Source organism: Numida meleagris, chromosome 5 (genome assembly GCF_002078875.1).
Source record: "Numida meleagris isolate 19003 breed g44 Domestic line chromosome 5, NumMel1.0, whole genome shotgun sequence".
Classification (NCBI taxonomy): Eukaryota; Metazoa; Chordata; class Aves; order Galliformes; family Numididae; genus Numida; species Numida meleagris.
Genome location: NC_034413.1, coordinates 56489370 through 56503759, shown reverse-complemented (window position 1 = coordinate 56503759; position 14390 = coordinate 56489370). Strand labels below are relative to the sequence as shown.

At 57.3% G+C, this 14390-nt stretch overlaps 1 protein-coding gene across 3 annotated transcripts in view; it reads right to left on the bottom strand.

Annotated features, from left to right (window-relative positions):
* The window catches only part of NHEJ1 (non-homologous end joining factor 1), a 32860-nt gene that overhangs the window by 10946 nt on the left and 7524 nt on the right, over window positions 1-14390 (bottom strand). The window contains exons 5-6 of one of the 3 annotated variants that reach the window (XM_021398673.1): window positions 9985-10237; window positions 8553-9564 (exon numbers count right to left, since the gene is read on the bottom strand). The exons of 1 other annotated variant lie outside the window; for it this stretch is intronic. In XM_021398673.1, the coding sequence (XP_021254348.1) occupies window positions 9491-9564; window positions 9985-10237 (327 nt within the window). In that variant the 3' untranslated portion in view covers window positions 8553-9490. One more of the 3 variants, XM_021398672.1, reaches the window with a different exon arrangement.

The window sequence follows — 14390 nt, the reverse complement described above, 5'->3', positions numbered from 1 at the left end:
GGACAAAACTGGTCTGGCAGTGATGCTGGAAGAGCACCATGACATTTTTCGGAGCATGGGAGCATCCAGGGGACAGCACTGGGAGCCCAAGCTCTGCTCAAAGCCTGACCGATGTGCTCAGCTTGGAGCTGCATGGTGCCAGAAAATGAGTGAGAACCACAAAACCCACAGGGGCTCATGAGGGGATAGTGAAGGAAAGAGCAGGGGCAGCTGCAGTAAGCCCACGGCACTGGTCAGAACAGGCTGGGAAGCCGCTGTCCCTATGTGCTGCTGAGCAGAGCCACACAGGGCACATTTTGCCCGCTGTCACCTCCACCAGAGGTCTGTGGGTTGCATTTATAGCCTCGACCGCAGACCCTGTCCCCACAGCATCCGTGTCCTCTGGACCGCATGGCTCTAGCCTGCATCCCTCAGCCCGCAGCATTCCGGGGAGCGGGCACCCGCTGCCAGCCCTCGGTGCCCAGCACATGGGTGCATGCACGCACACACACTGCTTGCACCCTGTGAGCATCGATCGGTGGGGAAGCACACATACACACACACACACAAACAGGGCAGCCTCTGCAAACAACTGCTTGTTAAGTTAAAATTAAACTCTGCACAAATATTGACCTTTGGAGGGGACACAAACCCTGCCGATATATTTACCAACTTTATAAATGGGCCTGACCACAGTGCCCTATACGCTGGGCTGGAGGAGACGAAGGTTGTGGAGGTGCCCAGATGACATCCCCTCCATCATGGGGCTCTGCCTGGACACCATCACTGTGCCCCCCGGCTGCCCCCTGCCCCAAAGTGGGGCTCATCCTGGGGAAGATCTGGCCCCAAGGATGAATAGAGCAACTTCGTTGTCACAGGACAAGAGATGAGTTGTTCTCCTAGGTGGAGGGTCCCCTAGTACTCATGTTGGACATCCAGTTGGTCATCTAGCAAACACAAGGGCTCTGCACATCTGAGGAGCCCGGCACAATGGTGCCTGGCCCCAGGAGGCAGGAGAGGAGAGCACGGCACATACAGCAGGGGATGCCCGAGTTCCAGCTCTCGGAAACACTGAATAGAGTCTTATTCAGGCTGATGTAAAACACTGTTAAAACACACAAAAATCCTTTGAGTAATGGGCGAGCGGGAAAGAGGCATCTATAATTAACAGTAACTGTTCGAGACGGTCGCTGCCCAGAGATGTGTACTGTGCAAAACCACTTGAAAAGGCCCCGTCTGAAAGGCGAAGCCTGGGGTTTTTCAAGAAGCCCGTCATGTAACCATCTTGGCCCTTCCAAAATAATTCTGCCGTATTAAAAAAACCCAAAACCTCAGCTTAATCGCCCTGCAGCACTGGGACCAGAGAGCTCTGAGGAGAGGGGAAGGGAAGCACAACCGGCTTCCAATTAGAGCCTCGTTAGAAAGGAAAGCTGGAGAGCTATTAGAAAGCAGGCCAGTAGCGAGCCCAGCCTTGGGAGCTGGAAGGGACATCCCCACCACCCTGCCCCACTGGTGGGCACAGTGGGACTCAGGGGTGGCAGGGTCCCGGCTGCAGGCACTGAGCAGAAGGATGGGAGATACCCATTGGGGACTGCTGCAGGCGCAGGGGTCAAAGCCCCCTGGGATGCCCTGACACTGCATGGAGAAGGGTTTGGGGATGCTCAAGGGGGAGCTGGGGACACAGAGAGAGGATGGGGAACTAGAGGCTGTAGGCTATGCTGCGTCCTCCCACTCGCAGAGACACAAGGACCAGAGATTGCACATCCCCATGGCACACGGTCTGGAAAGCCACAGCTCTGCCCAGCCCTGGCTAGCAGCTGCATGGGGAGAGAAACCTCATAGTAAGCGCATCCCTCCCCACCTTGCCCCTCAAGACCCCATCTCTCCCACACAGTGCCTCCCCATGCCCTGAGTCTGGTACAGCAGCCACAGCCAGACACCAGAGCACTAGAGCATGGCCAGCTTGTCGCAGGTGCCAGGGCATCGCCCGCAGTGCAGGATCGGCCGCAGCATCCGCTTGCTTCATCGGCTCGCAGTTTAATTGCACCCAGCGGCCCTGCCGGCCGGGCCAGGCACTGGGCACCCGCTCTCCTGCTGCAGCCTGGGGCTGGGCGGGAGGCACGCTGCCCGGAGCAGCCTCCCCTTCCCATCCCACAGCCTGGGACCCATCCAACACAAAGTTAATTTCTAACCATGGGTAACCACCAATGCCCAAGCAGGGATGATTTATCCCCTATCTGCCTGGGTCGGATTTATGAGCCACACATCCCCTAGGCTGCGATAAAGGCCATGTCTGTGCTCCTCTGCACCCCCCCGCCCATAGCCCCTCTGTGCAGACCCGCTGCCCCCCCACCCCATTTACAAGCCTTTCCCCAGTGCGGAAATCTGACAGCCCACAGAAGAACAGTAAACAGCACAGAAAATAACACCCGCTGGAGGCCAAGCAGAGACGCGCCGGCCGGGGAAGCCACAAATGGTTCCTGCTTTTGGGACCTGCTCAAGAAAACAGAGTGGGACGGACCCCAGGCTCCCAGCAGCCTTTGAAAGGAGTGAGGGGAGATGCTATGAATAGCTGAGGCCATACTGGGGATGGCTGGGCAACGAGGACCGGTCCCCATGGCATCAGACAGAGGCAGCCCCGAGTGGGAGCGGGCGTTTCCCCTGCAAATGGGACTACTGATGCACGGTGGAAAATTCCTCGGTGCATCACTGGCGTGGTGTGAAGATGGGGGAATTGGGAGCCCAAAGCAGGGCCAGGTACTGTTCGTGCTTGCCCCTGCATATGGGACTGAGCAGAGGGTGACAAGGGAGGGCAGCCCCCAACTGCACGGCACAGGGCAGAGCCCTGCAAGGAGCAGGGTGGAAGGAGGGACCGTGTCACAGCTCTTGGGGCAGGACTTTGGCAGCCCCTCACCATCCCCAAGCCCTCTGCGGAGCTGATAGCGGCAGCCCCGGCAAGAGAGAGAAGAGAGCCTTGTTCTGAGGCCAAGACTAAGGCAATTCAGTGCTCCACTCCCCTGAGGTTTCTCAGGTGAAACCTGTCTCTGTAATGGCTGTGTCTGTAAAACGTATGGAAATGCCCATAAAACCCGTATCAAATGCTACATGGATATATATGGGCATATGAAATTAGGAGCGCATGGGGAACTAGGGCAGGATGGCTCCCTCCGAGCCATAAACACGCACCAGCAAGAGGCAGGAGGGCAGCAGCTCCGGGAGCCACGCAAACAGGACAGCACCCCCTGGAGCCAGGGCACGGGCACGGGCACCACGGCTCTGGCCATCTGCTCCACAGCATGCCGCCAGGACACGGAGACCTTGCCATGGGGCAACACAGTTACAGAGCCCTGCAGCGGGCTTGGCATCCCTCGCCCTGACACCCCAGCACCCCAGCCCCCTGCCGCATGGAGCAAGGTGTCCTGACATCTGCTGAAGGAAGATGCATGGTAATGCCTACAGCCATCCCCTGGCGTGTGTCCAGCATACAGCTGGCAAAATCAAGCTGATAGCAGCAGAAGCAACTCCAGATCCAGTCACCTCACTACCTCCATGCAGCTCTGCTCTGCCCTATGCTGTTCACCTCAGGACGCATCGCATTGCAACTCCGAAGCACAAAAGTTGTGGCCCGTGCATGGGAAATGCAGGATGTATTTGACTCCACGGCAATGCGATCACCTAAATACCCCAGACAAACAGCAGCCCACAGTGTTACTGATGTCTGAGAGCCATCAGGAGCCTGAAGTGAGGGATCTGAGGACAGAGGAGAGGTGCAGGGGCAGTGGGAAGATAACCACCAGTCCTCATCAGGAAAAAGAGATGTCCTAACCGCCCTGGGGTGCACAACTCCACACACTGCAAACCCTGCTGGGTCCGACAGCAGCCCTGGGGATGCAGCAACTCCTATGTCCCTCTGAGGATGTCTCATCCCCAAGGGGAAGCGTGAGCATGAGAAGACGGCATGGCACCATGGCACCAGCAAGCAACTTCTATCTTCAGTCCAAGGGTGTTTGCACCAAATGCAAAGCACATGTGCAACCCCAAACATGCAGACATGGAGAGGTGCACCCACAGCACAGGGAGCTCTTGGGGTCTCTCTGCTTGCCTGCTGGTCTTCACACCCACCTCAGCAAGCAGAGCCTTACTACCATCAGCATCCCATTGTATGAACCTGCCATGAGCCAGGTGAGACCTTATGACCTTACGCAGTGTATTTGCCTTTTCCTACAATCCCATGATTTCAAGAGCTGAGGTTTATAAGAAAACACCAAATATCAACATGCTTTGCAGCAAAATCATAAATAAATAGGCAAATCCCTGCCAAGGATTAAGCAATACATCACAAGAGCAGCTGAGCTGTGGCAGGCTGCTGTTTGCTCCCTGCACCGCACTGGGCAGAACCCAGTTGGCTCCCTTCCTCCTTCCCTTGCCCTAGCAGAGACCGGCAGCTGGACCCCAAACCCAGTCCTCCACAGCTCCCATGGAAACCCTTCTAATCCTCACAGCCTTCCTAAAGCAGAAAATGGCCCGAGAACCCCCAAATTTGGGCATAACCCTGCTTATCCGTTCTGACTCATCTGAGACAGCTGAGCACAGCGGGACCTGTGTGCCCTCGGAGCTCTTGTGCAGCAGGGAAGCCGAGGGCAGGTCCCAGCCCCAGACACATCCCAGCTCCAAAGCCACACATGGCAGGGCACAGGCTGTGTCCTGGCTGCCATCAGCGTGGGGCTGTGCTCAGAGATCGGGGGAAAGCCCGCTGGTCACTCCACCCCACATCCCCGCTGCGTGGCAGCTGCCACGTGGCTCCCACTAAGGGGACAAAGTGCCTCTGCAAGGCACAGACGTGCTGCTTGGGAGCATCCCTCTGCGGGGTCTGCACAAAGGCGATGCAGAAATGCAGAGCTAGAGACGCAGAGAGGCGGTGCCAAGGCTGCAGGGGTGCAGTGAAGAGGTGCAAGGCCAGGACACTGAAACGCAGTGCCAATACACGGTGCCCGGGATGCAGCGAGGCGGTGCTGGGATGCAGAGCTGCAGTGCCATGCTGCAGAGCTGCAGAGCCGCAGCTGCACGCAGCAGGGAGCTGAGGGCCACCAGCCCTCTGCTGCTGGTGACAGGGCGCCATCTGCCGCGTCCTTGTCACACACTGTTGTCCCCAAAGCACCAGTGCTGAGCCAACATTAGACTTGTCTGCGCAAATGCAGCGATAGCCTCACGTCAATTCTGGCAGCCCACTGCCAGGGCCAGCAGCAGGGTGGCATGCCCGTCCCCGGCCCCGTCTCTTGTCCCCTACCTCTCCGGCAGCCTGGGATGCACACATCTACAGTGCACCTGCACACTACACGTGCAGATGTGGCGCTCCATCTAGGCCCAGGGATGCTGCCCAGGGAGCAGAGGGTGCACAGGGCCACCTGCAGTCCCCTGGCACAGCTTGGGGACAACGCAGAGGTCCCCAGGCACGGCAGCAGGCTCCTGTGCTCAGCCGGTGCAGTGTGAGGTCACACCCAGGCCCGTGAACCCGGGCAGGCACAGGAGGAACCTTCAAGTCGCACAATTCCTATATTATGTAGCACTAATAAAAAAAAAGGGGGGGGAGTTAGGGCTTGAAGTTTTCTTAGTGCCACATAGTAAAGTATTTATAGCAATCCAGGCGTGAATGGGCTGCTCACAGGCCACACTCCTCCTCGGCGTCAGGATCTCCAGGAATTATTCTGTGCAGTCACATTGTTGTATTCACCCCGAGATTGAGTTTAATTACAGACAGGCGGGTGAACAGGCTGTCAGTGTTCCAGCCTCGCCGGCAGAAGGGCGACTGAGCTGCCTTTAATGAACGGATTTTAAAAAGACCCAGGGCTGAAAGAGTGAGGGGGGAGGAAGGCGGGGGGTGCGTGGGGCTCTGGAAAAGGCATGGGGTGAGCAGGGGGACAGGGCTGGGATGCAGGGCACGGGACGGCAGCGGGCACACGGAGGGAGCAGTGCATGGTCGAGCTCTGCCCAGATGTGGCACAGCTGCTCCAGCTGCAGGAGCGGGGCCCGAGCGTGCGCTGAGTGCGGGATGGCAGATCCCTTCGGAGACCCAAAGAAAAAGGGGCTGGGGAGGGCTCCCAACTTATTACAGAGCAGGGTATAAACAGAACAAATAAATATAGAGCTGCTTTATTACAAGGCCGGCCAGCTCTGGTGGCTGGCTGATTACAGGGCAGGCTGCTCCAGTGCTACCCAAGCCCGGACCTCAATAAAGGCCAGATTGGAGCTGCCTTCTGCTCATTTACAACTCTGCCGTGCTGCTCAGCCCCGCGCGTGCCCACTGCTCCCTCGCCCCATCACCGGGACGTAGCAGTGGGGGAGAATGAAAGTTTAAACAAATAGTGAGTAAGCGATGAGCGGGGCAGGCGGGATCAGCAGCCTGGCAGACACGCTCTAAAAATACCGTTTATTTTCCTAAGGACTTCCAAAACCAGTGATTTACAAAATAAAAATAAAGGAATAAAACCTATAAGAATTATAGATGCATCGCGGGGGTGGGAAGGGGGGGAAGACCCTAGAACAAGGAAAGAAAAACACCCTGATGAGTAAGGCGTGCGCATGACGTACATAAATCCACCGGGATGGAAAGACGTGAGCCTCCTGCACACGCGGCAGCGGCACACGTGCGGGGCTGCTCCATGGGCTGCACACAGTCAGCTCTCTGCTCTCCACTCCCCAGGGCCGAGGGCATTCACCTCCATGCATACACACACGCATCTTTCCAGGGCTGAAAAGGCACTTTGTCTCCCGGTCCCCAGCTGGGCTCCCAAGCCATCCCGCAGCCCCAAGGGCTCCCGCGACCACCTTGATGCTGAATCCCTGTGCCCAGCGCCAAGCCCCCGGCGTGCCCACAGCTGATGGGGGAAAGGGAGAGCAGCACGTCCGTGGGGCTGCGGGCCGGGAGGCTTCAAAGGAGTTGATTTAGTATTGTTCCACCTGCCCTGAAACGGGTGCTTGAACGAGGGATGGAGGTTGCCTAGGGTCATCCTGGCTCTGAACAGAGTGCTTGTAACGTGGGGAAGGAGAAAGTGGCTGCTCTGGGAGGAGGTGGCTCCCCTGGGCACAGCTCATGGGACATATCCCATATGTCCCCTATGCGGTGCTGTGCCAAGGGCACTGTTCCCCAGACAGCTCCCCAGTGTGATGGACACGTCACCCTAATCACCGTCTCCACTGGGGTCCCCATGATGCCTCAGCACTGCTGCACTGATAGGCTGAAGAGGCAGAGATGAAAACGAGAGCTGGCAGTGCCAGCGCTGCTCCCAGCTCTTCAGCACTTGGCAAACCTCCCGGCACCAAATGCATCACCATGTGCTCAGGGAGCCCCCCCCCACACACACACGTGCTGCCCACCGTGCCCAGAAGACCCACCTGGCCACAGAGCAATGAGTGCCCTTTCCTCACAGCACCAACCCGCCCCGAAATACACCGCCCGGAGACCAGGACAGAGCCAGGTTTGGTCCTGCATCCTTGCAAGGTTGACAATGGACAACGGTGAAGATGCACACGGCAAAATAAGGCACAGCAGAGCCCCAAATCTCCTACGGGATGGCAGCACCCATGCACACCAAGGCACCTGTATCCTTTCCGCCCTTTCACCACTGCTGCCCTCCACCTTTACCTGCACTGCTCGGGGACAGAGCTGTCACACAGTCAGCCCCCCCCTACCCCCCCGCCCAGAGAGCGGAAAGCAGATCCCTGCAAAGGGCAGCTAATGCGGAAGCTGTTCGCATCCCGTAGCGCGAGCCCGGCGGGTGAGGAGCAGGGCAGCTCCTGGGTCGTCGGGTTATCGGATGATAACAAGGCAGCACAGCCCGAGCACGCGACTTCCAGCAATGCAAGGCTGCTTCCTTTGTTTTGGGAAAACAAGAGGGGAACCAGACCTTTTCTGGCACGTTCTTGCCCGGTCTGAAACTGTCCCCCGTGTGCACCGGTTCTGTCCCCCTGCCCCGTCCCAGCACAGTGGCCACAGGATGATGGGGACAGAGCCAACCTTGGCCCTTTCCACCTCTCCCAGTCCTGGTGCCGAGGCTCGGAGCGGCCAGGACATCACGCTCTGTGTCATGGGGACCTCGCCTAGGGTGCCCTAGCTCATCGTTGTCCCCAACCCCAAAGGTGGGGTGAGCTCCCTACCCATGCAGGGAGCAGGACAGGGCTCAGCAGCCATCCCCTCATCCCTTGCAGCCGTACCCCCACTCCAGAGAGCTGCGGGTTGGACGGGACTGTGGGAGCCCCCCTTCCCCCTCCCCAGCGGAGGAGGAGGAGGAAACATAATAAGAAAAATAAAATTTATAAGCCAGGCAGTAATTACAGCGTGGCTACAAAAGGCTGCCTCGTCAGGGCCATCATTATGTGGCTAAATTTAACGCCCCATGGCTGCTCGCGGGGGGAGCCGCGTCCCGGGGCTCTGAGCATCCACACAGACGCCGGCCCCGCTACCTTCTCTCCGTGCCGGCAGGGCAGCGCAGCTGAACGGCAGCCAAGAAAGCCATAAAGCAGGTCAGAATTTTTTTAATAGTCTATTTACCAAGATGCTGTTTTTACTGCCGAGGTTTCTCTCGTTTTATCTCTGGCTTTTTTTTTTTTCCTTCTCTCTCTTTTTCCCCTGACTCCTGAACAGACTGGGCTGTATTTTCTGGTTTAGGTTCCTCTCTCTCACTTGCTCTAAATACTATTTTCAGAACTCTAATTTTATATGGTATGTCCCTTTTTTTTCTTCCCTCTTTTTTTTTTTTTTTTTTTTTGGTAAATATTTGCCATGACTAAGCCAGGACACATCCCGTTTAAAAGGCTCCCATCCCACAAAACATCAGCCCTTTAATGACATGAATCTCATTAGCTCTCCCCATGAAAAGAGGTATAGAAAGGGAGCATCACTCGGTCCCTCTGAGTTCCTGTATCTGCACAGACGTATATTTAGCCGTGTGTACCGTACAGTCACAGAAGAGGACAGTCTGGGCACACGCACACCACCCCATTCACACAGAGGGACCAAGAGCAGGGGCCCCTGGGACGGGCTCTGTGGTCAGTGGGTTTTGGGATATCCGTCTGTCTGGGATGGGTTTGGGAAGGGCTTTGGTCCCCGCAAAGGCTGGGCTGGGCCTGGGAGCCCGTGGCCAAGCACAGAGGAGCCTCAGAGTCCCTCCAGGCTGGGCTTTGGGATCCTCTGGGGCCATTCTCCAAGCATGAAGCAGGCAGAGTCCATCCAGATCCGTGCTTGGGCTCCTCCAGCCTTCTCCCCAGCAAGGCCCACAAACTCAGTCTCACTCTGAGTCTCCATCCATAGCAGCATTCTCAGTTGGCAGTCCTGTCCACCCCACAGGACCCTTACTGGGCATGGTCATCCCTACTTTAGCATGGTCATTACTTCCTCAGCATGGCCATCTTCCTTGGTGTGGTCTTTCCTTCCTCACCACGGCCAGCCCTTCCTTGATATCGTAATTCCTCCCGTGCCATAGTCACCCTTCCTCTTGGCTCATGCTCTCAATTGCTAACTGGTACCAGAGGTGGAAACCTCAGGAGATACCATGGGCTTCCTCATGGCTGAGATATCATCCACAGAGCCTGAAATCAAAAGCAGCAGGAGACGTCTATCGAGAAGAAAGGAAATGTCCATAGAGAAGAGCGGAGATCTCCACAGAAAAGAATTTGCTCTTTCTTTCCCAGGTCCTGTCTGTTTTTTTCCCCATTTCTAGTCCAACCAGGCTACGATGCTACTCTTCAGCCCCATTGCACCCCTTGCATGTTGGTCTTGGCTCCTCCAGAGCCATCCCCACCAATCCAGGAGTGCATGCTGCAAACATCTCTGAGCCCACCATATTCAGCTGAAGCTGTGCTCCCACACCTCTGTGGGCACTCCTCCACATTTTGGGGGAGACAGCAAGAAAATTAACCCCACACCTGGCTGCAGACAAGCAGCGCTACTGCAGGCAGTTCCACAAGCCAGAACGTCGGAGGAGTTAAGGTGCACAGGGAGAGACCCACCTGGCCAAGCAAGCGGCTTCAGAGCTGGGGCTTTCTGGAAAAGTGCAGCCGTCCTGTGCGTGAGCCATAGCTGGGCTGCAGCACGTGTGCTGGGAAGGGCTGCGCGCCCCCCCCAGCACACGGCAGCCAACATTAATTCATTAACAGTCCCATTAACACCCAGCTGTGGTTTCCCCCCAAACTCAGGCAGGGACCCGCTCCCCTGTGACAGCTGCTGACAGGCCAAGTTTCCACATTCAGTCCTTCTGGAGTTCTGTATAAAAATAAGTGGTGCTTTTTTAAAAAGGAAAACTGTATTTCCCCTCTACGCACACCCGCACGCGCGCACACACGTGCAGAGCTCACGGCAGGAATTTGCTCAAATTTCCCCCACCCACAAACACATCTTCTTTGGCCAGAGACCAAACGTGGGCACTTTGAGCCCGAAATATAAGTTTTTTCAGCACCCTGGTCACAAAAAGCTGGCGTTGCCCTGAGCCAAGCTGAAGTGTGTGCTCACTCCCACATCACCAGCCTTTGCCGTGCCCCTTCCCTCACTGTGCCATGGGAGCCACACAGGGCCTGATCCTCCCCTGCCAGCCCAGCTCAGTCTCAGCACCCTTCCCATTCTCACCCCAAGGTAGGAAGCCCTCCGAGTTGCCGCTCCTGGCCACGGCTTCACCCAGCATCCCCAGCAAGGCAGCTGCCAGCATGTCCCCAGAAGATGCCCTCACTGGCTCAGCATCCCACTTGGGGAACGGTACCCAATTTCTGGCACCTAGATTCTATTTCCTCCTTCTTCTCCTTTTTATTGTGTTTTCTAGGCAGCTGTGAGCACCAGCTGCTCCAGTGCTTCCCGAGGAGATGCCCAGACAAGCACCCACCAGGACCTGGTACCCAGTGCCTGTTTTGCCCCTTGCACATCCTCATCTTTCCCAGGCAGCCGTGAGCACCATGGCGGGGAGATAATACCGGCCCCTCCAAAAGCCCTAGACACCCAAATGCCCCCAAACCCTTTCCCTAACACACTGAAGGCACCACAGCCTGCACTAGGGGAACCGGAGCTGGCCACTGCTTCAGCTCCCCAGAGAGGGCAGGGCAAAGGGCCATATATCTCCCAAATACCAGGCTGCTAGCAAAACGCCCCACATCTCTTTGATACGGAGGTGTTGGGCTCGCTGAGAGCCCTGTAACTACTCGTGTCTTTAAATAGCAAAACTCACAAATGCCCCCATAGGGCTCAGTGTCTATAAGTTGTCTATATATTTGTGTACACACACGCACACAACACACAGAGATTTATTCGTGTTTTCAGAGCGGTTCAGGAGACATTCCAGGACGAAATTCCAGCCAGCGCTGGAGCCAAGAACATCAGTCGCCCCAGCGCACGCTGCCCCTCTGCCTGCGCACACACTAAATACGGAAAGGGAGAGGTATAAATAGGCAGAGAAATACATGAATGGCTCTGTTTCCTCACACAGATAAATAGTACACAAAGGTCCGAGCCGAGAGGGAGCAGGCAGCCTCAGGAATGCTATGGCTTTGCCGGGGCGTGCGCCTGGGGGGCAGGATGTGCCCCAGGGTGCGCAGCAGCCGGCCCAGATGTACACAGCTGGATGGAGCCTATCCTCTGCATGGGCTGGCACTGCTGGAAGAGCATAGGGGTACTGGGCAGGCAGGGAGTGGCTCCCAAAAGGACAAGGAAGTAATACTCTCATCCAGACCCCACCACAGGGGATGGAGGAGCCGCCACGTCCCATACTGACACAGAGCAGTTCCTAGGGGCCCAGTCACAGTTCATCTTGTTCTCCTCCCCAGAACCCCCTCTGCTCACAGGAGCCGCTGCCACATCCCAAGCTGCAGGGCTGGGAAAGGCACTGCTCTGCACAGAGGAGACAGGCAGATGACATCAATGCACTGTCCTCTCAGCCACTCTTTCCCCTCCTCTGCCCCAAATACCAGTCAGGCCAGGCTGGGTTGCAGGGCTGGGAGCAGCCAGTAAACCATGGGGCTGAGAGCCCCAGCACAGGAGAGTGGGGCTGGGGGCCACTGGGGCAGCAGGATCGCCACTCACAAGGCCCTGCAGTTGCTCTGCTTTCCAGAGGGGGGAAGGGGCTCTCCCCCTTCAATGCCACTGTTTGAGCTGAGGCCTGGCACTGGCTCAAACCACTGCTTGCTGACACGAGATCAATCATCCTCTGCATGGTTAGTGCCCATGCATGGGCTGGGGCCACTGCCACACCAGCAGGGCTCTCAGCCCTGCTGCCAGGATCCCTGTGACACCCCTCTGCTTGGGTGTAGTAACACTCAAAACATGGCACAGCATCATGGCATGGCATGGCATCGTATGGCATTGTGTGACATAGAATTGCATGACACAGCATGGCAGAATACAGCACAGCATGTCATGGCACAGTATGGCAGAGCATGGCATAACATAGCATAGCATGGCATGACACACCATGATGGTACAGCATGGCATGGCATGGCATTACATAGCATTGTATGGCAAAGCACAGCATAGCATAGCACGGCATGGCATAGCTCAGAGTGGATGAGAAAGCCCTCAAATGCAAAGAAGGGCTCTCTGTTTGTGCCTGTACATCCCTGTATGTGCGCACTGCTGAATCCTCATGGGCTATGCCATGCTCCAGGGAGAATGGACACAGTGGCCAAGCCCTCCATCCCCAAACAAGCCACCAGGTGACACAGGCTGCCTGTGCCCAGCTTGTGTCAGATGCTCTCCATGTCAGGCAGCGTGAGGACTGTGGCTGGCTGCTGCCACAGCCACTGGGGTCAGGCAACAAGCCCCACACTGCATCAGGAACCCTACAGGGTGCATCCTCAGCCCTAACAGAGCAGGATGGGCTGCCGTGATGGAGCAATCACAGTCAGCAGGCAGGCAGCCAGCACAGCCCCAGCTGTGCCAGAGGGGGTTTGTTCCTTGACCACGGTCTGGGCGCTATTTCGGGCAGCCTGCTGCCCCGCAGTGCCCATGCCAAGTCTGGTTTTAGCAGTGTGCAGCTCCACTGACTCACTGCTTGTGTAAGCGGCCTGTGGTTGCCGGCGGCGGCCCAGAAGAGCGGCCCAGTCGGGGCCCCCCTCACCTGATGGTGCCTGAGCAAATAAATAAATAAAGCCACACCACGCCTGCCACGCGCCTCGGCGGCAAACACACAGGGCGGGCCCGGCACCCACACAGTGGTCAGCCCCCACGCGGCAGTGGGTACCCGCACTCACCCCAAACTGCCCCTCTCCCCACAACCTGCGGATGGGTGCACAGACACGAGTGTAGCATCCAGAAATGGGATGCTACGCTCTGCCCAAGGCACACGTCAGTGCTGGCACACACGGTGCACTTTTGCTCAATGATGAGTACAGCACCGAGGCTTGGATGCATATGTGGCTTGCTCCTTTCAGCCAAGCATCCGCAAGAGCTAGCCTCACGCACCCCATCCACCCTGACCCCAGTGTGCCATGTGGATCCATGGCCTTTGCAGTGCTTGTCCCTGCTAGCACAGAGCCGTGGCCACGAGCGCCTTCCCAGTACCATGTAGAGGGAGCCCAGTGCAAACGAGCACCTGCAGCACCACCCTGTGCCACAGACCATACGTGCCCCACATCATGCCCATGCCACTGGCCCAGTGGCAGCTGCAAAGCCACAGCTACCTCACGCTAATTAAAACCATTCCTCTTCAGAAAGAGCAAAACAGCTGCTTCCTCCTCTGTCGCCCTGCCATGCTGGGCTGAGTTTGCAGGATGGATGTGGTCCCTGCCCTGCCCAACACACAGTCACGGTCACCCGTGGGCAACCAGCAGCAGCTCCCATCCCCAGGCTTATTTTTAGCATCCATTAAAAGGGAGAGGCAGCACGGTGCGGGCGAGCAGATCTTGGGCAGGTGGCTGGTTGCATGTGCCGGCACCAGGCAGGTGAGAGCCAGCAGCCCCAGTGAGAGCCCTCCACCTGCCCGCATGCCCCTGTGCCCTGCAGTATGGGGACCGGTGCCTGGCTCTGTCCCAGCCCTGCTGCAGAACAATGGGATGGGGCTCTGACCCCCGCACTCCCTGACGTCAGCCCTGCCGCCCCATCAGCCCCAGCCCAGGGCTCCCACTCGCCCTCAGCCGGGGCCACACTGGAAGCCGGTGTTTGTTTATCTTCCTCTCCAGCATTGCTTGTTTTGATGGCACATCCTCCTCCTCGCTGGGCCAGGTCAACCCTTGAACCCTCCACGTCCTGTTTGCCGGGGCCCTGCACCACAAGCCAAGTGCACAGGGCGGCCGGAGGTGCGGAGCATCCACCCCAGCGTGCACCGGCCACAGGAGATAAAAATACGCAGGGTGAAGCATCCTGGGGCGCAGGGGCTATATTTGAACTGATCATATCTGTGAGTTTATCCCAGCGGTTTTGACTGCTCTATGGCTGAGCC